The 23498-nt window shown below is 56.9% G+C and overlaps 1 protein-coding gene across 4 annotated transcripts; it reads right to left on the bottom strand.

Annotated features, from left to right (window-relative positions):
* Positions 1 to 175: 175 nt before the first annotated feature.
* Positions 176 to 22991, bottom strand: PPFIA3 (PTPRF interacting protein alpha 3). Of its 4 annotated transcripts, none has more exons than XM_032839292.1 (30): positions 22654 to 22991; positions 18224 to 18478; positions 17852 to 17953; positions 17324 to 17488; positions 16891 to 16965; positions 16483 to 16557; positions 15932 to 16153; positions 13715 to 13861; positions 13473 to 13607; positions 12983 to 13066; positions 12716 to 12847; positions 12019 to 12081; positions 11775 to 11854; positions 11366 to 11510; positions 10630 to 10823; positions 8935 to 9157; positions 8115 to 8278; positions 7856 to 7983; positions 7038 to 7131; positions 6599 to 6680; positions 5712 to 5912; positions 4459 to 4521; positions 4269 to 4295; positions 3009 to 3184; positions 2509 to 2606; positions 2134 to 2309; positions 1976 to 2044; positions 1572 to 1743; positions 1060 to 1131; positions 176 to 972 (listed from the first exon to the last, which is right to left on the bottom strand). In XM_032839292.1, exons 2-29 carry the CDS (start codon positions 18461 to 18463, stop codon positions 1073 to 1075), a joined length of 3591 nt encoding a protein of 1196 aa, XP_032695183.1. In that variant the 5' UTR covers positions 18464 to 18478; positions 22654 to 22991; the 3' UTR covers positions 176 to 972; positions 1060 to 1072. The 4 variants fall into 4 exon arrangements, with proteins under 4 accessions (XP_032695183.1, XP_032695182.1, XP_032695185.1 ...); XM_032839291.1 differs by having other exon boundaries at positions 22658 to 22991; XM_032839294.1 differs by lacking the exon at positions 4269 to 4295 and having other exon boundaries at positions 22658 to 22991.
* Positions 22992 to 23498: the final 507 nt, after the last annotated feature.

Here is a 23498-nt window from a genome sequence, read left to right as displayed (position 1 = left end):
CTCCCCGAAACCTCGTCGTCAGGCGTGGGGTCCGGATTCTCGGGGCACCAGGGAAGGCGCGGGTGGGGATTTGGGACTTAGACTCATGGGTGGGAGGGAGGAGCGATCTGGCCTCCCGGTTTCCTGAGGAGGTCGGTTTTCCTAAGGTCCTGACAAATAAATCAGGCAACACGGGAGCTTTTTGAAACAGTTCTCTTTACCCGTGATCACTGAGTGACGCCTGGGGCAGGGAGGCCGACCAAGAGTCGCGGGCGAGGGCTCCCCCACCGTCCTCCCGCCCCCCACGCCACGTCGCCCAGTGGCATCGTGGAAAGAGGATTCTCCCATGCAAACCCCGGAGCCGGAGGGGAACCGGGAGCGCAGTTCTGCACCCCCTACCCCCGGGGCACGGACACGGCCACAGCACGGGGGGCAGAGAGGCCCCGGGGACACGAGACACTGGGGAGGAAGAAGGGACTCCACCCGCAGCTGACCCCAGGCACCGGCGACCTGACGCGGCGGGGCGGGATTGAGTGGCACATGGGGCGAGGCTTGTAGCAGCGAGTCCCCCCTCCCCTCCTTTCGGACGAAGAAGGAAGACTTGGGCCCCGCGACTGGGGAGGAGAAAGGGGAGCGGGCAGCCTCTCCTAGCATGCGGCCCGGGAGGGAAGCCCCGCTCCCTTCCCGCGGGGAAAGGGCACCCATCTCCCATCGGAAACTGATCAATAAATTACAAAGTAGAGAAAAGGGAGGCGGAAGTTTGGGGCGGGATTTCTTCCTGCCCTCTTCGTTCCCCCTCTCAGTCCAGTTCGTGTGGTTTGGTCCAGGCCCAGTCCTTTTGTGAGGCGGGGACTCGCACTCCCCGCTCGTCTGTACAGATGGTCCAGTCCGCGGCGCGAGCTCCCCCGCCCGCTCTCCCCGGCGAGACCATACTCTGGGCAGGAGGGGGAACAGCCCAGCCTCTGGAAGATTCTTCCATCCGAGTGAGGTCACCTGCATTGACGCCGGGGGCAGTACGTGGAGCCGTGAAGATCCATAGTGCCGCCCCGACCCCCCAAGGTCGCCCAGGACAGTCCTCACCTGGAGGCCTACACTAGCAGGAGTAGGTCCGGACCGAAACGCCGTCTGCCCGGGAGCTCCCAGAAGTCTGGCCTAAAGGGAGAGCGAGCAGTGGTTTGGTCTGGTGCGCACGCGCGTGCCCCCCCCCCCCGCCACACACGCACACACGGTAGGGTTTCTCTGATCCTCAACCCCAAGCGTCCTCTCTTGGATTTCCCTTCCTGCGATGACAACGAACACCCGGCTCCACGCCGGTTTCCCTCCCCTTCCCGCAGCTGCGGATTCATCTAAGGTGCCCCAGGTGACTGTGGGCGGACTCATTTCCCACTTCGGAGAGGGGTGGGGGTTAATCCACTCCACACCCGGAGGGGGGAATTGGCGGACTGAGCAATCCATTCGTCCTGTGTCGGGGAGAAAAGGACTAGGCCATTTCACAGAACCTGGAGGGAGGCTTCTGGAATGTAGGGTTGGTCCTTTTCCCACCCCGAGCAAGGGGAAGGGAGGAGGGGCCGTCGCCCTGGGGAGCCGCCCACCTTCGGGCTGCAGCTTGCGGAGAGGAAGCCCCGGAGATCCCAGGGCCCCCGCTGCGGCCGAACGAAAGTTGGGGGGCAACATCTCAGCTGAGTCGGGGGTTACGCCTCGGAGGTCCTTCTCTCGAAACATCTTCCTCCAGGACGGGGAGCGACTGAAGGACTTGGCGCTATCCTACGTATAGGGGCCGGGCCGGCGATGAGCAACGCGGACGAGTTCAGCCCCTTCTTTTGACTCCGCCCCCCTCGGGTTGCACCTCTCCCTTAGCCCCGCCCCTGCCCTAGCCCCGCCTCCAGCCGCCTCTGGCTGGTGCGGTCAAGCCCCATCCTTCAGCTCAGGCCCCGCAGGTGTCGCTAGCCGCTGAGCCTTCACGGGGTCTGAGCCTCGGGACTGCAGCTGCGCCCACCTCGTCCAGCCTCCTGTCGGTGCCCAAGGAGATGAGGTTGCTGAACTCCTTCTCCAGGAGCTGCCGGGCCTGGGGACGAGAGATGGAAGAAGGGTGGCAGTGTGCAGTCTGCGAGGTGGGGGGGTGCCCCGTGTGCCCCGGGCCGAGCGGCCGCTCACCTGCGCATTCTGTGTGGGGATCTGCAGGAGCAAGGCCAGGTCGGAGTAGTCGAAGGTCTCGTCCAGGGCGAGCAGCGCCCCGTGCACCCCACTCTCCGTGAGGTTCGTGGCGAATTCCTTCAGTCCCAGCCCGGACACCCAACCCATGACCCGCTCGTTGGACCACACCATCACGTCTGGGACAGAAGGGGCTCTCAGTGGCCAGCCGGTCCAATTTAAGCCCCAGGTCTCCTCCATTTCCGTTTTCCGGACCCCCGCCCCCTACTCTGGCCCCGCCCCTCCCCCTCCCTTAATCACACCTCCTCCCCACCTGCCCTAAACTCCTCCACCTGGCCTGGGGAGTGGGGGGGAGGAGACTCCTATGCTTCTACTCACCCCGGATCTGGGTCTGACTCTCTTCCCGCCTCCGCTCCAAGTCCTTTCGGTCATAATTGAGCCGTTTCAGGCACATGATCCCATAATGCAGACTCACCCTGGGCAGTAGGGAAAGCGGGGTCACAGAGGAGCCCTTCACAACTCCAGCGACGGCTGCTGCTTCCCTCCCCACTGGCTGTGGTCTTCTGGGAAAGGTTGGGGAGTTGTTCTACTGGGTCAGTTTTGGGGATCGCTGACCCTCCCAGACTTGGGGTATTTCCAACAGGCAGTTCCTACTGGATAACCAGGACAGGATGTGGGGTCAACGAGCCAAGCTGTCTGAGGACGTGAACTTTTCCTAGCAGGCCGCCTTATTGGCGGAAAGGACACAGAACTCGGGATTTCCTGAGAATCCGGGTGAAAGGGCCACAGATAGTTCCCGTCACCAGTCCCACCGGCCAACGACTCTCTAGGAGCGAGGCCTCCCCTCGGACTGTCCCCCTTGGCCAGGCAGCCCCCACCTGTGGAAGCTGTCCACCATCTTGAGCTGGCCCCGGAGCTCCTTCTTGTTAAGATGATCTAACATGCGGGCGTCCACCAGCGACTCCATGAAGTAGCTGCGGTACTGGGGCAGCCCCAGGCTGGGCAGCCAGTCGTTCCCCACCCACTCGTGGTTCATGTCACCATATGCCAGGATCTGGGGCCATGGGCAGGTGGGGGGAGGGGTCAGGCCCTCTGACCCCTTCCCATGTCCGTAGGAGGGTGCGCTCCAACCCCCTGACCCAAGGTTGTTCTTTCTCCACCCCACCTTAGGGACATCGGTCAACCTCTGCTCAGGACGATGGACCCATCCAGTGGTCTCCTACACCTTCCTAATAACAGAGCAGACCCTTGTCTCCTGGGAGTGTGGGCCCGGGACCCACAGGATCACCATCACCTGTGCACCTGCCGGCACTGCAGCATCTCAGACCCTCCCCCTGCTGGGAAGCAGGAGCTGCTCGCCCACCAGAGCCTCAGGCTACCGGAGCGGTCAGGGGGGAGAAGCACTCGTCCCAGCTCCAAACAATGCATCAGCCCAACATCGCTCTCCCCCAGTCGGGACAACAGATTCTTTCAATGTAGCTGTCCCCACAACACACGATAATGGATCCATCTATCACTCTTGCACGGTCCAAAAATACCAGTCTCATGCTATAGCTATCCCAGGACAGTATTCTGGATTGGCCCAAAGTCCTTCACTCCGTTTAGCGCAAGGAAGCAATCAACACCTTCCCCCACCACCCCCCGCGCTCCCCCGCCCCACTGTGGAAAGGAAGACCCAGGTCCAACCTAGCTCGGCTACCTCAGGGGAGTTCATGCCTCTCCTTTCTTGAGAACAAAGTGTAGCTCTTCCTTCCCCGCCAACTTCTCAGCCTGACCTGCGCGGACCCTCCCCAAGATGCTTCCCCCCCTTTGCCTCAGGACACTGGAACAGCCCCACTCCCCCTCGATCAGAGAGAAAAGGTCTCCCCTAGTTACAGCACTGGAACAGCCCCTGAAGCCCCCGCAACCCACGATAATGGAATGGCCCGAGCCCCACGCTAACGATGGACTAGTCCAGGCTTCTCCACCGACCCCCACCAAGCCACAGTGAGACAGTCCAGAGCCCGGCTCCACGCAGCGGCCCCCCCCGCGGTGATGATGGAACGCTCCGGCGAGGGGGCGGGGCTTGGGGAAAGAGGGGCGCGCATGCAGCGTGCACAGCCTGTTCATGCGTCCACGTCCCACCCCGCGCCCCCTACCTGCTCCCAGCTGATCTCCTTGGTCTCCTGACCCGTTAGTAGGAAGAGGGGAGAGAAGGGGTGGGTTAAGGGGCCGGCGGAGGGCGGGAGGAACGAACAGACTGACGAAAGGACGGAGATTCGCCCCCAGCCCCACTCCTCCCCAGAAGAGTCAATGCCACCCCCAAGGCCACCAGCAGGGGTCACTCACAGGCTTGGTCGTGGCCGTCAGGGACTCCATCTCCTCGTGTGTCATCCACACGTTTCCTGTGGACTGAGGGGCGAGGGGTGTTATGGGGATTGAGAGAAGGCTTCTGGGTGGGGGAGAGATGTTCCTAGAGGCCCAGACCAGGTCCGCTTACATACATTCTGCTTTCTGCCTCAGAAAGGCCCGTCATTGCTGTGAGCCAGGCAGTGAAAGAGAAACGGAATGGTCATTTATTGAGCACCTGCTGTGCACCAGGCAAAAGAACATGGGCTTTGAGGTCTGGCCAGTTCAGGTTTGAATTGAGGGCCTGCCCGGGTGTTTTGCTGTGTGGCCCTGGGCACATCACCTCTCTGACCTCTCGCAGGTGTGTGTAAAGTGACTTTCAGAACGAGGGGGCAGATACAGCAGTGGGGTGGGACAAAAGTTTGGAGGGTGGTAAAGGGGCTGTGTATTCGCATTTACTGAGCACCTGCCCCCAACAGCCCCATGAGTTCGGATTTCACACATGGATTCAGACGCCTCTGTAGCTCCTCATGGGAGCCAGGCACGTTGTAGGGTCTGGGACACAGGCGGGGAAATTTGAAAATGGACTGAAAAGATGAAACGGACAATAATGGTCACGTTCTTAGGTATAAGGGCGCGGTGGCTGCGGGGGAGAACATTCTTACTGCTGGAAGATGACCCGATGAAGTAATTTTTGCGGGCTAACCGGTAATGGTGTCCACAAATTACACTGGAGGATCTCAGATACACACACGTGCGCAGGTGCGCGCACGCAAACAGCAACTAGGGCAAGGAGTTAACAATTGCGGGATTGGGCATGGCACACAGAAGTTTGGGCAAGGAACAAAAGGATAAACTATTAGAAGGCCATAAACACTAGGGGGGAAAATTAGGTGTTAATGTACTGGGGTGATGGGGCAAGTGACTAATTTAATCGTTGAGTTAGGGAGGCTTCCTGAAGGCGGTGACATTTGAGCTGAGCCCTCGAGGATGTGTTGGGGGGCGCTCATATGATTTTGGGATTTCTCCCCCAGATGGGGATGGGGTCCTGTCTGTGTAAGACAGACCGAGGTAGAGGGGAGGCAGGGAGACCTGAGAAGGGCCGGGCAAAGATAATCCAATCCGGCTGAGACACAAGGGGGTGAGGGTCTGAGAGACCGGGCCGAAGTGCCGGAGCCCAGGATTGGCTGGTCTGAGGGCAAGAGGCGGGGCCCCGAGGCGGCAAGGGGTGGGATTGGCCCACGGACGCTCACCGTGCGGGAGGAGGCGGGCGCTGAGGGCGAGGTGAGAGAGACCATCTCCTGGATGGCCAGGCGCAACTTGAGCCGGTGCAGCGGGTTGCTGATGCCAATCTCCCGCTGGATCTCCGTGTCCGACAGGTTGGCCATGATGGCCCCGCTCTTGACGTTGGCCCGGCAGGCGGCCACATACCATGCAGGCATGCCTACCCACAGCTGGACAGAAGGAGGGCGGGGAGAGGGAAGGAAGAGGCACACACCGAGAGACAAAGACAATATGGGGGAGGGGGGGAGACACCAGAGAGACAGGAAAGATAAAGCAAAGGAGAGAGGGAGATGGGAGAGGCGGGAAAGTGGGCAGTGAGAAGCGATGGAGATGGGGCAAGGCAAACAAGAAAAGAGGGAGTCAAAGGGAGACACGGGGAATGGGGGGGGTGAGGCGGGGGAGTCAGAGGGTAATGCCAGAGTCACCGTCACCGGATGGGGGTGGGGAAAGAAGGGAAAGAGGGATGGGGAGGGAAGGGAGCAAAGACATTGGGAGAGACACGCGGAAAGACCCGAGACGTGGGAAGAAATGCGGGGAAGGACAGTAACACAGAGATGGGGAGACAGGCCCAGAGAATCCCATACAGTGAGAGAGAAATGTGGGGAGACAAAAACAGAGAAAGCCAACAGGACAGCAGGACCGAGTGGGGCACGGACAAAGGTGCAGGGGGAGGAGGACAAGGAGGAGGAAGGTGTTCAGATCAACAGGAAGGCTGACGTCTCTCAGGGCCTCATCCCCCTGCACCCACCCGCCCTGGGCCAGGAGGAGGATGCTGGGTGGCCTGTGGTGACTCTGAGTGGCAGGGCTGTCACAGGAGTTGGGGATCAAGAGTCGGGGTATTTCTGGGTCCCAGTACCTCCAGCCAGGAGACCACGGTGGGCCCATCCCAAGCAGCAAAGGGCAGGCCCTGGCGGCAGGCCTCTTCCAGAAGTTCGTGCCTGGGAACAGAGGCCTAGTAGGGTAGGAGCTCTCAGGGACAGAGACACACCCACCCCCAGATGTCCTGGATGGGGCCCTTCCCCACAAACCCCTTCCAAAGCACAGTTCTATCTCTCAATGGGATGCTTCATGAATTCGCCTGGCATCCTGGTGCAGAGACCATGCTAATCTCTGGATCATTCCACTGTTAGTACAGTGGCTGCCAAACTGAGCTCCCAAAGCACTTTTTATGAAAGGTAGAAAACTTGGAAGGTTTACGGGGCAAAGGAAAATAAAAAATAACAAAAAAAAATGAAAAAGTGACTCTCTATAAGTGGCCTCCCCTAACCCCCAGCCCACCCTACACACACACTCACTTCCTCTTATTCCGTCGGTCTTTATCCCCCGGGCCTGTCAGCTTGGCTAACCCCAGAGGGTCTGTGGCCAGTGTCTCGTCCGAGGGTGTTCCTGCTGAAAGCAGGGAGAGACCGGAGTTTGGAGAGTCTCAAGTAGGAAAGAGACTCTCTGAGGTCAGGGGTGCTGAGAAGGAGGCCAGTGAAGCAGAGGTCCCCGGGCAGTGATAATGCCAAACAAGAAGTGATTCGACCTCCCGGTGGGGGGGGAACTGGAGACGTGCCCCGCACAGGGCTGGGTTCACTGGGCTGGCCTTGGTAAGGGGGCAGAGGGATGCTGGTAACTGTTTCACCACTCTCTGCCTCGGGGGGAGGGAGGGCGGGCGTATTCCCTGATTTGTGGTGTTCGCCGATTTCCATGATGCAAAGAACCCCACCGATTTCAGGCTACTGATGTAAGGTCAGGCAAGCCCCTAAAACTCCTGAAAATTAAACTCTTGGCTTTCACAAGCCAGTACAAGCAGGTTCCAGCACACCATCTGCCCTGCCTTTCGGTGGTCCTCTCTCTTTCTCTATTCAAAAAAAGAGGTAAATGCAATAATAAAATTCATTTAGCTCCCCACCTCCAGTCACCCAGGCAGGCCTCAGAGAGCCCTGTCCTTGTCCCTCTTCCTTCCCTTTACCTCTGCCGAGTCCTGACCCTTTCACATCCTATGAACTACTAAATGCATGAAGGCTCTCAGATGAATGTCAAGTGAATTTGTGAAAAGGAAGAAGGAAGGAAGAGAAGAAGGAAAGAAGGGAGAGAGGAAAAGAGACAGGGTTGGCATCAGGGTCCTCACCCAGAGAAGAGCTGTCCCGGCCTGGGGGTCCCATTCGCCCCTTCTCCTTCTTGCCAAAGAGACGGCCTATGGATGACTTGATGCTCTTCTTCTTGGGGGCTTTGTGCAGGGAATCTGGGGTGCCCTCACTGGGTGAACAGGACAGAGTGAGGGCACACCCCCTCTGGGATGTCTCCTCCCCTGCCAAGTCCTTGCCCCTTCCCCCAACACACCCTCCCAAGCAAGCCCCTCCCTCATCCCATCCACTGTCCCTGCTGACCTTCCCCGCGAGGGCCCACCGTCCTCCAGGGATCCCGCCTGCAGTGCCAAGGCCTGTGTCATTCTCTCAAGGCGGGCAGAACGGGGAGTGGGAGGTGGGGTGTCTCCTGGGATGGCTGGCCCCTCCCCTCGTGGAGCCCCAGCTTCCTCCTTGGGGACATGATTCTGCGGACAGAAAGGCAGAGAGGCTGAAATAAATTAGAGGAGTCATGCTGGGGGCTCTTCATTAGTTGGGATGTCTGCGAGGGGGTGTCCAGGATTCCCCTGGTTTGGGGTACCATTTCTTAAAGCAGCCTAGATCAGGTGGGGTGAGCTGCAGAAACATAAAGGCAATGAGTCGGCCTGGAGCTTGACCGGCCAGTTTTGAGGTATCCCAGCTTCTGGTGTCAGGAGTGGGATCTGCTCAGGCTCAAGGAAAGCTAATGAGTTACACATTCTGGAAGTCAGAAAACTGGGTGCAAGGCAATGAAATGGGACTAATATGTCCTATTCCTCCTCAAAGATCCATTCTGAGGATCTAATATTAGCTCTCAAATGTATATTTAGTCACGGAAACCTTAAAAAAAAAAAAAATGAAGAAATGTACTGCATGAAACAGGTAAAAGCAGGCCAGATCTGACCAAAGTACTAGTTAGGGTTCAGAAACCCCATGGCTCAGCCTCCCCACTACGTCCTCTAAGTTGGATCTTATAAGGAAAGTAAAGGCTGCTTTTGAGAAATCACTGGTGTGCAGGCTTTTTGCTGCTGTTGGTTGGGGAGCCTTGTCTCCGATCTCACCATCCCCCGACCACCCCACCAAAATGAGACTTCAGAACACTCACGGCTTTGTCGGTGCCCTCACGGGCAGGGCTAGGTGGTGCCAGACGGGGCGTTGAGTGGCCAGAGCTGGGAGGGGAGGGGCTGGCAAGGGTAGAGGTAGTGAGGGAGGGGGGCAGTGAGCAGCTACTGCGGTAGCGGCCCAGGGAGTCAAGGCCAGAGCCAGACACCCGGCTCTCTAGCTCCTCTGCCCTTTGTTCCGTTGTCTCCTTCTCCTCTTGGATAAGCCTGAGGAGGAAAAGGGGACAGACTGGGTGAGAGAACAGAAGCAAGCAATGGGGACAGAGGCAAGCAATTGGGGATTTCAAAAGGCCAGGAAGGCTTGGGGGTAGAGGGGGAAAGAGTTCTGAGGAAAGCATAATGAGGTCAGAGGGTCTTGGTGCATTCATCATGGCCTCGTAGGTTCAAGGGCAGTCAAGGGGTCATAAGAGGCTCAGAAGGTCATGGAGGGATAAGGGACAACAGGAATATCAGGGTCTGCATCAAGGCTTCCATGATGATAACCACATGGTTCTATAAAAATCAAAAAAACATCACTAAGGGGGGCACCTGGGTGGCTCAGTGGGTTAAACCTCTGCCTTCGGCTCAGGTCATGATCTCAGGGTCCTAGGATTGAGCCCTGCATCAGGCTCTCTGCTTGGCAGGGAGCCTGTTTCCCTTCCTCTCTCTGCATGCCTCTCTGCCTACTTGTGATTTCTCTGTCAAATAAATAAATAAAATCTTTAAAAAAAACACACGGGGTGCCTGGGTGGCTCAGTGGGTTAAAGCCTCTGCCTTCGGCTCAGGTCATGGTCTCAGAGTCCTGGGATCGAGCCCCGCATCAGCTCTTTGCTCAGTGGGGAGCCTGCTTCCTCCTCTCTCCCTGCCTGCCTCTCTGACTACTTGTAATCTCTATCAAATAAATAAATAAAATCTTTAAAAAAGAAAAAAACACAACAAAAAAACAAAACAAACGAACGACAACAACAAAAAAAATCACAAGGGAAAGAGGCCCAATTCTAAGGAAAAAAAGAGCAATATCATAAAAAGATCGGGGGAGATCAGGGACTCTGAGGTCAACCTAGGATCTGAGAAGTTCATGGAGTCATCAGAGTCAATGCCTCAACTCACAATGACTTTGGATGGAAAGTGGTGGTCATGTTGGTGTATTTGCAGGGGCCCATGGAGAGTGCATTGTTAGAGGATTGCCAAGTAGGGCAATTTCTGGGAAACCAGGGTATACTTTATGTCTACCTGGGGATTCGTGATAAATCAAAGATTTTTGTTCTATTAAGTAAAAATTCTTGGTATCTTGCATTGAGGTTCTTGAAGTATTAGGGTGAGACTCTTGGTGTTTGAGATTGGGGACCTTGTGTTGTGTTGAGATTACTGAGGCAGTGGGAGACCCTGGCTACTAGTTGTGTGCAGCCATGACATCGAGGGTGTGCTGAAGGATTCTTGCTGTACTGGCTTGCAAACCTGGGTATTCTGGGAATGCAGTCTTTGCTGTGCTGGGAAATTATGAATACTGGAGATAGGACAGATAGACAGGAAGCACAGAGGAGGCTGCTGGGTATATCCTGAGGGATTCCTAGTTTCTAGAGGGAGTGTTGGGGTGGGGGAGTTCCTTGAGGATAGTAAGAGAGGAGATGCGCTCAGGCTTTCAGAGGAGCTACGGGGTCAGCTCAGGCAGGGTGAAGGAGGACTGGGCCAGCGCTCACTTGATCTCCTTGTTGATGGCTTCCAGCTGCTCCTGAAGCATAATGGCGAGTGTCTGCACATCGGCCTGTCCGCTGGGGGAGAGCAGCTCAGCCCCAAACATCCCCTCAGCCTCCTCCTCATCTGAGCCATCCAGCTCCCCAGGGAATGGGGGTGGCATGGACCCCGCAGGGGCAGACCGCTCCCACTCCTGTCTCTGTGTGGGGACAGAAGGATGTCAGGTGTTGGGGCTTCCCTCACCTCTACTGACCTTGTCCACCCTCCATGACCTTGCCTGTGTCCCTTGACAAGGACTGGCCCTCACCTTATGATCCAGCCCACACACTTTTCCCAGCCCAGCTTTGTCTCTTGACAAGTCCCTTTCCTTGACCAACTGCCCCAACCAGGATTCTACCTCGTCTCCTGATTCCACCATTTCCCTTTTCCCTTGACTCAGACCACTTTCTTTTTTCATCCTGCATCCCCATTCTAGGATTCTACACCGTGCCCATCCCACACTCACCGCCCCTCTCCCCACCTCATCATTCCGCTAAGGTTCTCACCAGGTAGCAGGATATCCACGTGGAGACATCGAGCAAGTGGAGAGGATGGAGTTGCAGGGGAAAAAAAAACAACGTGGGTCCAGGAAACCCTGCTTCTCAGCCCAGCACCCTTCCAGAGCCCTGCCTATTAGACTCTCTTTCCTACTGTTGCCCACCCACCCCCTATTCAGTCTGGGCCCCAAAAGTGGCTGCTGACCTTGGAGGGCTCATCCTTGACCCCTGACCAGCGGCTCCTCTTGCCTGCCCGGCCACTGCCAGCCCCATAGGGATCCAGGTGGGCACCAGAAGGTAGTGTGGGTGCCTGGGAGTAACGGAGCTCCAGGGCACTGCCGGGGAGAGACCTGTGGGCACGAAGAGAGACCAAGGGGTCAGGAAAAGGGTAGAGAGGTCAGGCATCATGGGAAAAGCCCTGGGGTCAGAGGACTGGGAGAGGGATCTGAAGTCAGAGGGCAGAGGCCATGAAATCAGGTGTCAAATATAACAGGAGTCAGTGAAAGCCATGGGAGGAGAGGGAGTGGGGGTGGGGAAGACCTGGAGATCAGAAAGGATGAGCTTGGCCAAGGGGGCTCCTATGGGCAGGGGTGAGGCAGAAGGACTAGCGTCACCTGGAGTAGGAGGATGGTGGCCTCCCCCGAAGCTGGTCGATCTCCATCTGCATCCGCTCCATCTCTGCCAAGAGCTGCTCCTGGTGGGAGGAAGTTGAAGGTATCAGGTCAGAATCCACCCCATCCCTGAGGAATTGCCCCTCCCAGCCTGGCTGATGCCAACAGCCCCCAACCCCGCCAGCAATGTCTGCTCCATGTCCGTGGTCCTAGGCCCCCATATGCTCTCCTCCAGAGCCCTCCTTACCTTGTTGAGCAGGAGTTCATCCTGAAGCTTCTTCATGTTGGCTATCTCCTCGCTCAGTGAATTCTGTGGAGGACAGTGGGGGGGCGGTGAGGGGCTGGAGCCTGGAAGGGGCATGACCTGGGGCTCTAAGAGTCCAGAGACTGGTCAAAGGTGATCCCAGGGGAATGAGGTGGGCATAAGTGGTGAGCTGGAGGGCACGGGGCTTATGGGGCCAAAGATGCATCCGGGGAGGGGAATGCCTGGGAGCCCCAGAATCCAGCATCCTCTGTAATAAAGATTCAAAGTCTGAGGGTCCATGGGTGCCTGGCTGGCTCAGTCCCTTGAGCGTCCGACTCTTGGTTTCAGCTGGGGTCATGATCTCAGGGTCCTGAAATCAACCTCCCCTCCATTCTCTCCCTCTTCCTCCCCCACTGCCCCCGCCCCCTGCTCCCGCTCTCTAAAATAAATAAATAAATAAAATCTTCAAAGTGTGAGGGTCCAAAGGGTCAGAGGCTTGGGGAAAAGCCAAGAACTCAGGGGGTGGGTGCACCCAGCTGGTGGGGTGTTTAGACCAGGTACAGACCCGAGAAGTCTGTTGAATTCAAATTCCAGATGCCCAGATTTGACATTTCAGCTAAGGGTTTGGGGAAAGGTCTGGGGCCCCGGGACGGTGGCAGGAGGCGGTCTAGGATTGCAGGTTACTTAAGTCCCGGCACACCTTCTCCTCAAGAGCCCCCATGCGCTCCTTGAGGTGCAGCTGTAACCGTTCGTTGGACTCGCTCAGCAATTTGTCTACCGTCTCTGACAGCCGCTTATTGTGGTCATCGTTCATCTTCTCCCGCTGCCGTGCCTGCCCCCAAGGACAGCAAGACAGGGACGCTCTAGCCCACCAGGCCCGGAGCCCCGCCCCCAACTCCACCCCCTCATTTAAGCTCCAGGCCCAGCTTCAAAGCCCCAGCCCCTCTGCAGTCGTCCGCCCTCTCACCCGCTGCAGCTCCTGGTTCTTCTCCTCCAGCTGGGCCTCCAGCTGCCGAAGCCGCTCCTCAAAATTCCCGTGACGTTCCTCAGCCTAGTGGACAGAAAGCCAGGGCCTCTGACTTTGCCCCACTAGGACCCAGTCAGGCTCAGGCCCCGCCTCTTCCAAGGCTGGGGGCCAGGCTCCGCCCCCCAAGCCCCAGGCTCCTCCCCTGAGAGACTCCAGACCCGCGGTAGGATTCGCACCCCGCCCCTTCCTCGGGGGTCTGTTCTGTCCCTTTTGTGTTCCAGGCCATCCTGTCAGTCAGGACTAGAGAACCCCCAACCCGTCACAAACCTTCAGGTCCTGCCCCCGTTCCAAGTTCCCTCCCTCCCTAGAACCCCGGCCCCGCCCGTTTCCCCAGAATCCATGAGGCAAGTCTCCTACCCCTCCAAACCAAAGGCCGGGGCTCATCCCTCTACCCCACACCCCCGCCCTCCCGCCCCACGCCTCTCCTCACTTTGTTGAGCGCCGCCACGCGCTGGGCCAGCTGGGCCTCTATCTCCGGCAAGGTCTCCGCCTTCTGCAGTGTCTGCTGCAGCTTCTGCTTGGCGTCGTCCAACCACTCCGCCAGCTGACGGCTCTTCTCCTCACTCTGAGGGAGGGCAGACATGGGGGTGGGGGGTGAAGGGGGAAGGACAGGAAGCAGGTCGCAAAGGCCGCGGCCTCGCCCCCATGTCCCCTCCCTGGCCATGCCCCCACCTGCCGGTACAGCGACTCCTTGCTGGCCAACTCGTTCTCCAGCTTGTCATTGGCATCGTGCAGAGACGTGGCCTCTCGCTGGGCACTCAGGTAGCGCTTCTCCAGGGTGGTGATCCGCTCCTCCATATCCTCCCGCTGCGCAAGCGCCTGCAGAAGCCGCAGAAGGTCACGTGGACGACAGCTCCCAGCAAGCCCCGGGGTGGGGGTGGGGTGGGGGAGTAATGTAGGCTTAGAACCCCAGACCAGGCACCCCAGGGTATCCTGGGAAATGAAGTCTCCCGCTATCTGGGCGTCAGAATGGCAGAAGTACACCTTCCAAGAACTGGAATAGCCAACCTTAAGGACCCCGACCACCCAAGAGTTCAACGGTGGTACCACACCTCCCACGAGCGTCTAGGGTGTACTGTCTTAGACCCTCCCCGTATGGATGACCTGAAGCCCATGGGATCGGAAATCTCCAGTCTCCTTGGCCCACTCCCCTCAAAAATCCAGGCCTTAGGGGCGCCTGGCTGGCTCAGTCAATAGAGCCCTGTGACTCTCGATCTTGGGGTGCTGAGTTCAAGCCCCACCTTAGCAATAGAGTTTACTTCAAAATATAATAAACTGGGGCGCCTGGGTGGCTCAGTGGGTTAAAGCCTCTGCCTTCAGCTCAGGTCATGATCCCAGGGTCCTGGGATCAGGCCCCACATCAGGCTCTCTGCTCTGCGGGGAGCCTGCTTCCTCCTCTCTCTGCCTGCCTCGCTGCCTACTAGTGATCTTGTCAAATAAAACAAATAAAATCTTAAATAATAATAATAATAATAAACTACCTTTTAAAAAATTTTAGTTATATTCAACTGATGAATCACTAAATTCTACCTCTCAAGCTAATAAGAAAGAAAGAAACCATAACTAACTAACTAACTAAATAAATAAATAAATCCAGGCGAGATTTTTCAGCAACTTCTAGCACAGCCCAGCTTTAGAATTACAGAGCAAGTGTCCTAGGGTCTCATGAAAAACAAAAGTCCCCTCCACGTGGGAGGAAACATTTCCCAAGAGGCCCATGCTAGCACAGGCTCAGAAAAACCTAAGTCAGGACTCCAGGTCTCATGGAAGATGGACTTCTGTCTGGGAGCCCCAACAGGACCATCCAGGCTTAAAATCTGAAGTTGAAAAACAAAGTGCTCGCTCTTCTTTCTCATCCACTGACTTCCAGAATCCATATCCTACATTTCCCAGCAGTCCCAGGGACACAGGAGTTAGGATCAAGGGGCCTAAGACACGATGGGGTGAAACACAGACAGAGGAGTTCAACTTAGAAGCACAAGAGTGGGGTGCCTGGGTGGCTCAGTCGGTTAAGTGTCTGCTTTGGGCTCAGGCCGTGATCCCAGGAGTTGTGGGATGGCCCTTCCCCCAGACCCCTCCCTGTTCACACTCTCTTTTTCAAATAAATAAATAAAATCTTATTAAAAAAAAAAAAAAGATCGTATGGAGGCGCCTGTGTGGCTCAGTCAATTGGGCGTCTGCCTTCAGCTTGGGTCATGATCTCAGGGTCCTGGGACGGAGCCCTGTGTGGGGCTCTCTGCTGAGCGGGGAGTCTGCTTCTCCCTCTCCCTCTGCCTGCCACTCTGCCTACTTGTGCTCTCTCTCGCTCTGTCAAATAAATAAATTAAATCTTTAAAAATAAATAAATAAATAAATAAATAAATAAATATTGTATGTATTTATTCGAGATAGAGCGAGAGAGCACAAGCAGGGGAAGGAGCAGAGGGAGAGGGAGAGAAGCAGGCTCTCCACTGAGCAGGGAGTCCGGTATGAGACTGAATCCCAGGACCTGAGATCATGACCTGAGCCAAAAGCAGACGCTTCACTGCTGAGCCACCCAGGTGCCCAATAAATAAAATCTTAAAAGCAAAACAAAACAAAAAAAGACAAAAAAAAAAAAAAAAAAAAAAAAAACAAAAAAACCCGCAAAAGAATTTCCCAATGATAACCTATCTCGGACCAGTTATTGAATGCCTACCATGTAGGTGTCATGTGCCAACCCCCTGGCAAGGGTCATAAATCCCATTCTACCGGTGAGCAAACTGAGGCTCAGAGAGGAGAGTCCACACAGCTTGTGGACCGATTCCAGGTTCCACCATTCATGAGCTCTGTGACTCTGGACAAAGGGGGACGGGGAGGGCTAGGGGGAGGGAGGGACAGAGGGCAGCCCACCAGGGGCTCCGGCCTCACCTCCTTGAGGTCGCGCTGGAGCTTGGCGTTAGCTTCCTCGGCCTTACCCAGCTCGCGGTGGGCGGTGCCCAGCTCCTCCTCCAGCTGGCTCATCTGGCGGCACAACACCGCCAGGCGCTCTCGCAGCTGGCACACCTCCGCACGCTGCCGCTCCAGGGCCTCCTCCAGCTCTGCGGTCCGCCGGTTCGAATCCCCGCCAGGACCAAGGCCATTGGCCAGGGGCTGGAGTGGGAAGAGTGAGAGAAGAAGGAACAGAACCCAGATTGGGAACACAGAGATATAGAGAGAATACGAGGATAAAGTTGATGCAAGGGATGGCGGGGGGGGGGGGGGTGGTAGTCAAAGGTCAGTCTAGAGGTAGCAGAAGTTAGCTAGGTGACATGAATCAGAGGTCAAAGACCAGTAAGGGTCTTATGACTTCAGGTGTCATAGAGCCAGTGAGGATCACACCAAACATTAAAAAGACAATCACAAAATCAGAGGGCTGAGTGGAGGTCACAGGGATGGGGATCCTTGAAGAGCCAGGGGAGCGAAGGACTACCGCCTCTCACCTGCCCATCCCCATCTTTGCCGGGCTCCTCCAGCCCCGACCGGCGCCTAGACAGCTGCTCTCGAAGGCTCAGGGTCTGGGAACAGGAAACAGAGATCAGGACGAAGGGAGTCCTAGAGCCAGCAGCTCTACCTCCCACTGGCACTGGTCCTGCTGGAGCCACCCCATCCCACAGTCCGTCTTTAAACCCTGTGCCTTCATTATATATCTTCTTAGCTGCGCAGCCTGAAGAAGTCCACTGTTACTCTTCCCCCTAGCCTCCTTGTGGCGCTGTCCTCTATATCCCTAATGTTCCCCATCCAACTATTTCCTTCATAGTCGGTTCTTTCCCTTAGCCCCAACCCACTCAATCAGCTCCACCCCATTGGTAGTTCCCTTAGTCCCTCCTCCTCCTTGGCCACGCCCACACCTCCTGATTGCTCAGCTCCAACTCCTCCTCTAGTACCGCCACCCGCTCCAGCGCCATCCGCAGTCGCTCCCGGACCTGGGGATGAGGGCAGGACAGAGTGAAATGGGGATCAGACACAATCTAAGACATTTGACTGTGAGGCCGAACACCCCTGGGACGGCCTGATAGGGCAACATTAGCATTCTTCTCCCTATAATTGTTGTGCAGCTCCAACCAGTTACCAAGGCAGCCCCACCCACCGGTAGCCCCCACTGAAATTCATTTTTCAAGCAGTCGGGTCCCATTCTGAGTCGCCCGTCCCAATCGATCTCAGTTAAAATTCTTCCCACTTAGGATATCCCCAATCAATCACAGCTGGAATCTCTCCTATCCAGGACAGCCCCAGCCGACCATGGGCTTAAGTTCTGCATCCAGGCTCTTCCGATTCTCATACCTTCTCATCCAGGGCCTTGTGGTGCTCGAAGAGGGATTTTAGAGCCTTGAGCACCTCCACCTCGGAAGAGACCCCACCCGGGGACTGGGCCTGGCGCTTTACCACGGTCATGCGCAGTGACCTCTCGTGCCTGGACACCAGGCATTCCAGATGTTCAAGGAGAAGCTACAGGGTTAGGTCACCGGGCCAAGGAAAAGAGGCAAGGGAAGAGAGGCAGGGTCGAGGACAAGAGTAGTCCAGACAGATGGGGCAGACACACGGAGTAAGAGGGGAGCCAAGCAAAGAGTCAGGATAAAAGAGGGATATGAGAGGTAGGGGTATGGTCCAGGAAGGAGTGGTGCAGGAAAAGAACAATTATGGAGGTAAGGGAGGAGATGTGAGGGAAGGAGGGACCAGAGGAGACCAGCCAGGAAGTCGGAGTAGGGAGAAGACAGGAAGGCAAGATGGGTAAAAAAAAAAGACTGGTTAGGCAGCAACACCTTTGTGGCTCCGCCCACCCCATTTAGGCCCCGCCCACACACCCCTCACCCGCGTGTTGTTGCGCTCCGCCTTCAGCTCTGCAATCTCTTCCTCCCGCTCCAGCAGCTGCTCCCGACATAAGTTCAGTTCTTTCGTCAGAGCCGCAAACTCCTGTCCAGATGTGGGTAGGATCGGGACAATTAGATCAATCCTTTCCCCATATCCCTCATTACACGGGCCTGGAAATTTGAAGGCCCCTCCCCTCCCTGCTAAATCCCGCCCCTTCCAGCGGCTCAGGCCACGCCCATCACCGGCAAGGCCCCCCCACCATGTACTCCTCCCTTCCATGCACCAAGTCCCGCCCCTTCCGGACCGCCCCCTCCGCGCCTTCTGTGGTCGAGGTCCCGCCTCCCGCAGGCCCCGCCCCGGTCCCGCCCAGACCTGGGGCAGAGCGATGCTGAGCTGGCGCTGCAGCGAGTCCTTCTCATGGCCCAGCTCGCGCAGTCGCAACTGCGCCGTAGCCAGCCCGTCCTGCGCCTCGCGGAGCGTCTCCAGCAGGCGCTCGCGCTCCGTTAGCATCGTGACCATAAGGCGCTCCAGCTCGCCGCCCGCCTCGTCCGGGCCCAGGGCCGAGCCCCGCCGGCCATCCTCGCTGATGGTGGGCATCACCTCGCACATCATGGCGGCGGTGCTGGCCTGCGGGAGTGGGGAGGGAGCAGGGAACAGAGACCCGCCTTGTCGAGGCACTGGCAGAGAAACTGAGGCACGGCCACTGGGATACTCCATAGTGGAAACTGAGGTGGGGGCAACCCAGGCATTGTATAGAAGAAACTGGGGTCCATCCGTTCTGACCATGGCACAAGATAAACTGAAACCCATTGCTCTCAGGAAATCAGGCCCAGCTACGTGGGTGAGAGAATCTGGGGAAACCGAGGTCATACTCCATCAGGCACTGGCAGCAAATCTAAGACCACTCTCGTCAGAGAAGCCAAAGCCAGGTGACCCATTGCCTCAGTCAATGTGGGAAAACCAGTCCACCTGTTCTGACCGTACTGGGAATACCCATGAGCCCACTGCATGAGTGAGAAGACAAGTCCAGCTGGGAACCATGCCTTCAGGAGGTCAAAGAATTGGGGCCACAGAATTAGGTCAGTGGTACTAGTACAGGGTCACAGGGATGGCCCTCACCTATCCAGCCCAACTCCTGCCGCCAATTTCCCAGATATCTGGACCCCAGCTCCAGATATCTAAAAAAAAATTCTTTCTCCTAGAAAGAATCTAAAAAACACTCCACTTGCTAGCCATCTCCCACAACCCAGGAGTCCAAGATCCAGCTCCCTCCTACCTCAAGTCACAGGAAGCTAGGTCCCCAACTCCCTTCTCTCACCTAGACCCTGGAGTCTAAGCCTCCAGCCGCCTCTTCCCCAATCCTGGGGGTCAGACAGGGACACAAGAATCCGAGCTTTCCACCTCCATCCTCAGACCCAGAAATCCCGGCCTGCAGACCACTCCTCCCCCCCACCCCCCCGCCCAGAACCCAGGAGTCCAGGCCCCCAGGCCCCAGGAATCTGCCTGTATTAGCCGTGGGTGGAGATGAAGGGAGGTCTCCTGAGCCGCTCCCTCTACACACATCAGGTCAGACGGGTCCAGCTGGCCTGGTCGAAAGCAGGAGGGACTTTCACTCCATTCCCTCCTTTCTTTCTCTCCCTCCAGGCATCGGCATAACCGGTTCTGACAGTGGATAGTTCCCAGCCCCACCCAGCATGCAGACTATGTCCAAAACCTGGAACTGGGGTCTTGGAGTTCATTGAGAAGAGGAGGGGATGGAGGGCCCTGGAAACTGGGAGTGAAGGCAGCTAGATGCCTGTAGCCTTGGATCTTTGAAGAGGTGCCCCTAGGAATCTAGACACCGGCATGTCAGCACTTAGAGGCCAGATTTAAGACAATATTTATAAGGAGACAAGTCAAACCAAATGGTATCTAAACCCAGAACCTACTCGAGAGGTGCAACACAGGATGTTTCCGAGAAGCTACTCTAGAACTTCCAGTTCACTGAGAAGGAATAGAACTTAGCAAGGCTGGGTGTAGGATCTAGAAGGCCATTGGCATGAAGACAGTACAGAGTGCAGAAAGGACATATGTATCCACATGTACAGTGTGCTTGGGGTAATTCCTTACATAGGGCCAAGTAGAGGGGCATAGTCTAGAACCCAGGTCTGGAACCCGAACCAGTCAAAAGCAATCCAATAAATTAAAGAGTGGTCTGGGTCACCGAAGAACCCCAAACACAGAGGGGAGCATAATGATACCTAAAAACACACCTAACGCGATGCATGACAAACCTAGTCAGGAGACATCTAGAACTCAGAACCCATCAGGGAGGCAGGTGTAACAAAGAATATAGCAGGGGTCACACTCTCGGTGTTATCATGTGTCTAGATGACAAACAGAGGTGGAAGATAGACTCTAGAATTCAGAATATGCCCTGGGCATGGGGGAAAAAACCCTAGAAAGTCGCAAGGAGTTTGCCCGGAACTTACAAGTGCTTGGGGGAAGATTCAGAAGCATGCTGGGAATTGAGAATTTACTGGCATAAGGACTGAGCTGGCAAAGGAAAGGGGGAGAGATGTTCTGGAAATGAGGACATTTCTAGCTGAAGACTCCAAAAGAAGAGATGAGCCTAGAGCATGCTTAGAATGCTAAAGTGGCAGATGGAGGAGGAAGCCCACAGTCCTCCAGGAGATAAGTTCTAAACGAAGGTCACGTTAGGGAAAAGACTGACAGAAAAGGTTGGAATGCATGAGCCTAGCACCGAGTACCTGAAAAGGGAAGATATACAACATTTCAGTGAGAATCCTTTAGATTTAAGAGAGTAGACATGGATGGAACCTAAAATAGGAAAGTGCATTTTAAACCTGATAGCACAATGTGGAGAAAGGCTAGAGCATATAATTGGAACACACATATTCTAGAATGGAGACTGCCCCTGGGAGGAGAACGGAATCTAGAACAATGCCAAGGATGTGGCTGGAACCTAGAACACACCTAAAATAGAATTTTAGCAGAGAATAAGCAAGTGCTGGTTTCTAAAAATTCAGAACACATGTGAAGAGAAGGTGGGATCAGAATTTGGTTTGGAGACATTATCAAGACATTTGAATTCCCCTGGGGAAATGCATGCCTAGAATTTAGCATCTAACCTAGAATTGAGAACATACCGTGGGCGAAAACAGAAGATATTGACTGAGAGCATTCTAAGATTTAGAAAGAACCTAGAACATTGCAAGGGTACAGTTTAACTGAAAATACAGAAGACAATAGGTAGGTTCTGGGTCATCTAATGAACCTAGGTCACAGAACACATCTAGAGGAAAGCGTGTATGTTTGGTTCATCAGCCTGAGAAGGTATACACAGAGGATGGGACATCATGACACAAATATCATGATAGGGTGCTCGAAACATCTCAAGAAGAGAGAATATCTGGGAATAGAGAAGAGAAAGCCCAGGGAGCACAGTGCCTGAGATGATATGGGGATGAGGCAGGGATTTGTTAAGGACACTAAAGTTGTCAAGTTGATGGGGGACCTGGTTCCCTAAGAGTAAGAGCTAATGGGCTGATACTTGGTGGGGGCCTGGAGTCCTAAATCGTTGTGGAGATACAGGACAGTGAAAGCTTGGAGCCTGAGTCCTTGTTGGGAAGGAGGGTTGTGGCAGATGGCTTTGGTGGGCAATACAGAAGCTGGGTTCTGAACTCCTTGGTCCCTGAGGGGATGCAGGACCAGGGACAAAACATCTAGGTCTCCAAAGGGGAAGGTGGGCAGAAGCCAGAGAATTGCATTAAGAATTGCATTCCAAGCCCCTGAAAGGGAGAGTGTCATGGTGCCTGAATCCCTAACCAGGCAGATACTGGGATGTGGGGAGGCTGGGTATATTTGCCTAAGGGGCACAGGGGCTGTTGAACTGGGTCTCTAAAGGGGGCAAGAGCTGGGTGAACTGGATTCCCAGGTCCTGAGCAGGTGGGGGTTACCAGCTGGGGCCTTCAGCTAGACCGAATGAGCACCAGCAGGGCTTCCAGAGACAGGTGGGAGCTAGATCCCTGGATGCCAAGGTCCCTAAGGTGGACCAGGAAGGAACATTCAGAAGCCCCGACTCCTCAAGAAGCAGCTGGGGTCCCAGAAACCTGGGGTACTGAGGACCGGCCGGGAGGCTCGCCAGCGGAACCCTGAGGCTCGGGCGCCCGGGTTGGAGAGGCCCCGGGTATCTCCGGGTCAAAGGCGCGGCGGGGGGTATTCCCCCCGGCGCCGCAGGCGCCCCCTCCCCGGCAGCAGGAGCAGCAGGAGGTGGGGGAGGTGAGGCTGCCGAGTGCGCTGACCATGGACAGCTCCAGAGCGGGCCTGTGTCCAGGGCGGCTGCCGAGCCGGCCTGGACCGAGGGAGGAGGCTGGCTGTTCAAGCCGGAGGCTGGAGAAGGGTAGACCGGGTGCACGAATAGGGGACTGTGCACACCCGACGGGGGGCAGCTGGCCCTGCCTGGGGGTCTGACACAGCCACAGCAGGTGTCTGGAGCTCCTGGGAATGGGCCGAGGAGGAGGATGTAGGTCCAAAGGGGGCTGCCGGGCTGAACTGGGAAATCCAAGCTCCTGGGCCCTGGACGAGGCGCCAGGCGGCAGTACGCCTGGGATTCTAGGGTTCGGTTGGGGACTCTGAGAGCCGGGAGGGGCACGCCTGAGTCTCTGGGGTTGAGCTGTGAAATCTGGGCTCCAGAGCCCCCGGGGATAAAGAAGGCAGTCCAGGATCTCGGGAAGGAGAGGGAGGCTCGGCGAGGGGTCCCCGGGGTGGGCGCTGCCAAGCGGGCTGGGCCGGGCTCTTACCTACCTGGTCCGCGGCGGTTGCGGGCGGAGCTGGGCTGCAGGAGGGACGTGGGGTGGGGTGGGGGGACCGGGCGGGGCCCCTGGCGGCGGCCGGGGCCCGGATCTGTGGCTCCGGAGCCCTGTCTCCGCCGCTCGCGCGGGCTCCGCGTCTCTGGCTCCGGCTTGGGCGCTGGGGACCCCCCCTCCCCCTCACGGTCTCACAGCCCTCTACCCTAAAATAGCCCCCTGCCCCTATCACCGTTCAGCCTCCCCCCCCCCGCGAGGCCGCATCCGCCAGATCCAGGGGTGCCCACCAGCGCCCCCCAAATCCCACCTCCCCCCCAAAAAAATTCCTCCTCCCTCCCCCCCCAACAGCTCCCGTGCGGTCGTGGCCCCTTTAACAGGAGACTGACAGACGGCTCTGAATGGCCAATGGGAGACGTAGTCGGAGCCGGCCGGCGGCTAAACCCCGCCTTCGCATGGACTGGGAGGGGTCGCGCGGGCGGAGAGCGGAAGGCGGAGCTCAAGGAGCGCCGGCCAATAAGTGCGCGGCGTGAGGCGGCTGGGGCGGGAGGCGGAGCCCGGCAGGGGATGATGTCACCTGGAGCTAGTGGCGCGCGGCGTGGAATGCGAGTTGCGACCCCAGATCCCGGAGGTGGCGTGCGCCGGCCCTAGCGCCGCACGGGACGTGAGGGCTGGACCGGCGGTGAGGTGCGAGTAAAGGTTGGATTTTAAGGCGGGGGCGGCTCCCGGAGCCAAGCGCTCAGGCTGGAAGGTGGGGTGAATGCCGGGTTGGCGGGTGCACCTTTTTCTGCACCCCCTGCGTCCACCTCGGGAACTGCACACGGCACCCCCACCCCGCACGC

Source organism: Lontra canadensis, unplaced genomic scaffold, assembly GCF_010015895.1.
Source record: "Lontra canadensis isolate GAN:19392208 unplaced genomic scaffold, GSC_riverotter_1.0 scaffold107, whole genome shotgun sequence".
Taxonomy (NCBI): domain Eukaryota; kingdom Metazoa; phylum Chordata; class Mammalia; order Carnivora; family Mustelidae; genus Lontra; species Lontra canadensis.
This window is presented reverse-complemented; position numbering and strand designations above follow the sequence as displayed.

Excerpts from the sequence above, each read along its gene's own strand:
- PPFIA3 (XM_032839292.1), bottom strand. The coding sequence starts at position 18,463 with ATGATGTGCGAGGTGATGCCCACCATCAGCGAGGATGGCCGGCGGGGC. Across the intron at positions 8,279-8,934 it reads GTGAGGGCACCGACAAAGCC|AATCATGTCCCCAAGGAGGA; the intron begins GTGAGTGTTCTG and ends TTCTGTCCGCAG. Across the intron at positions 2,607-3,008 it reads ATGGTGGACAGCTTCCACAG|GGTGAGTCTGCATTATGGGA; the intron begins GTGGGGGCTGCC and ends CCTACTGCCCAG.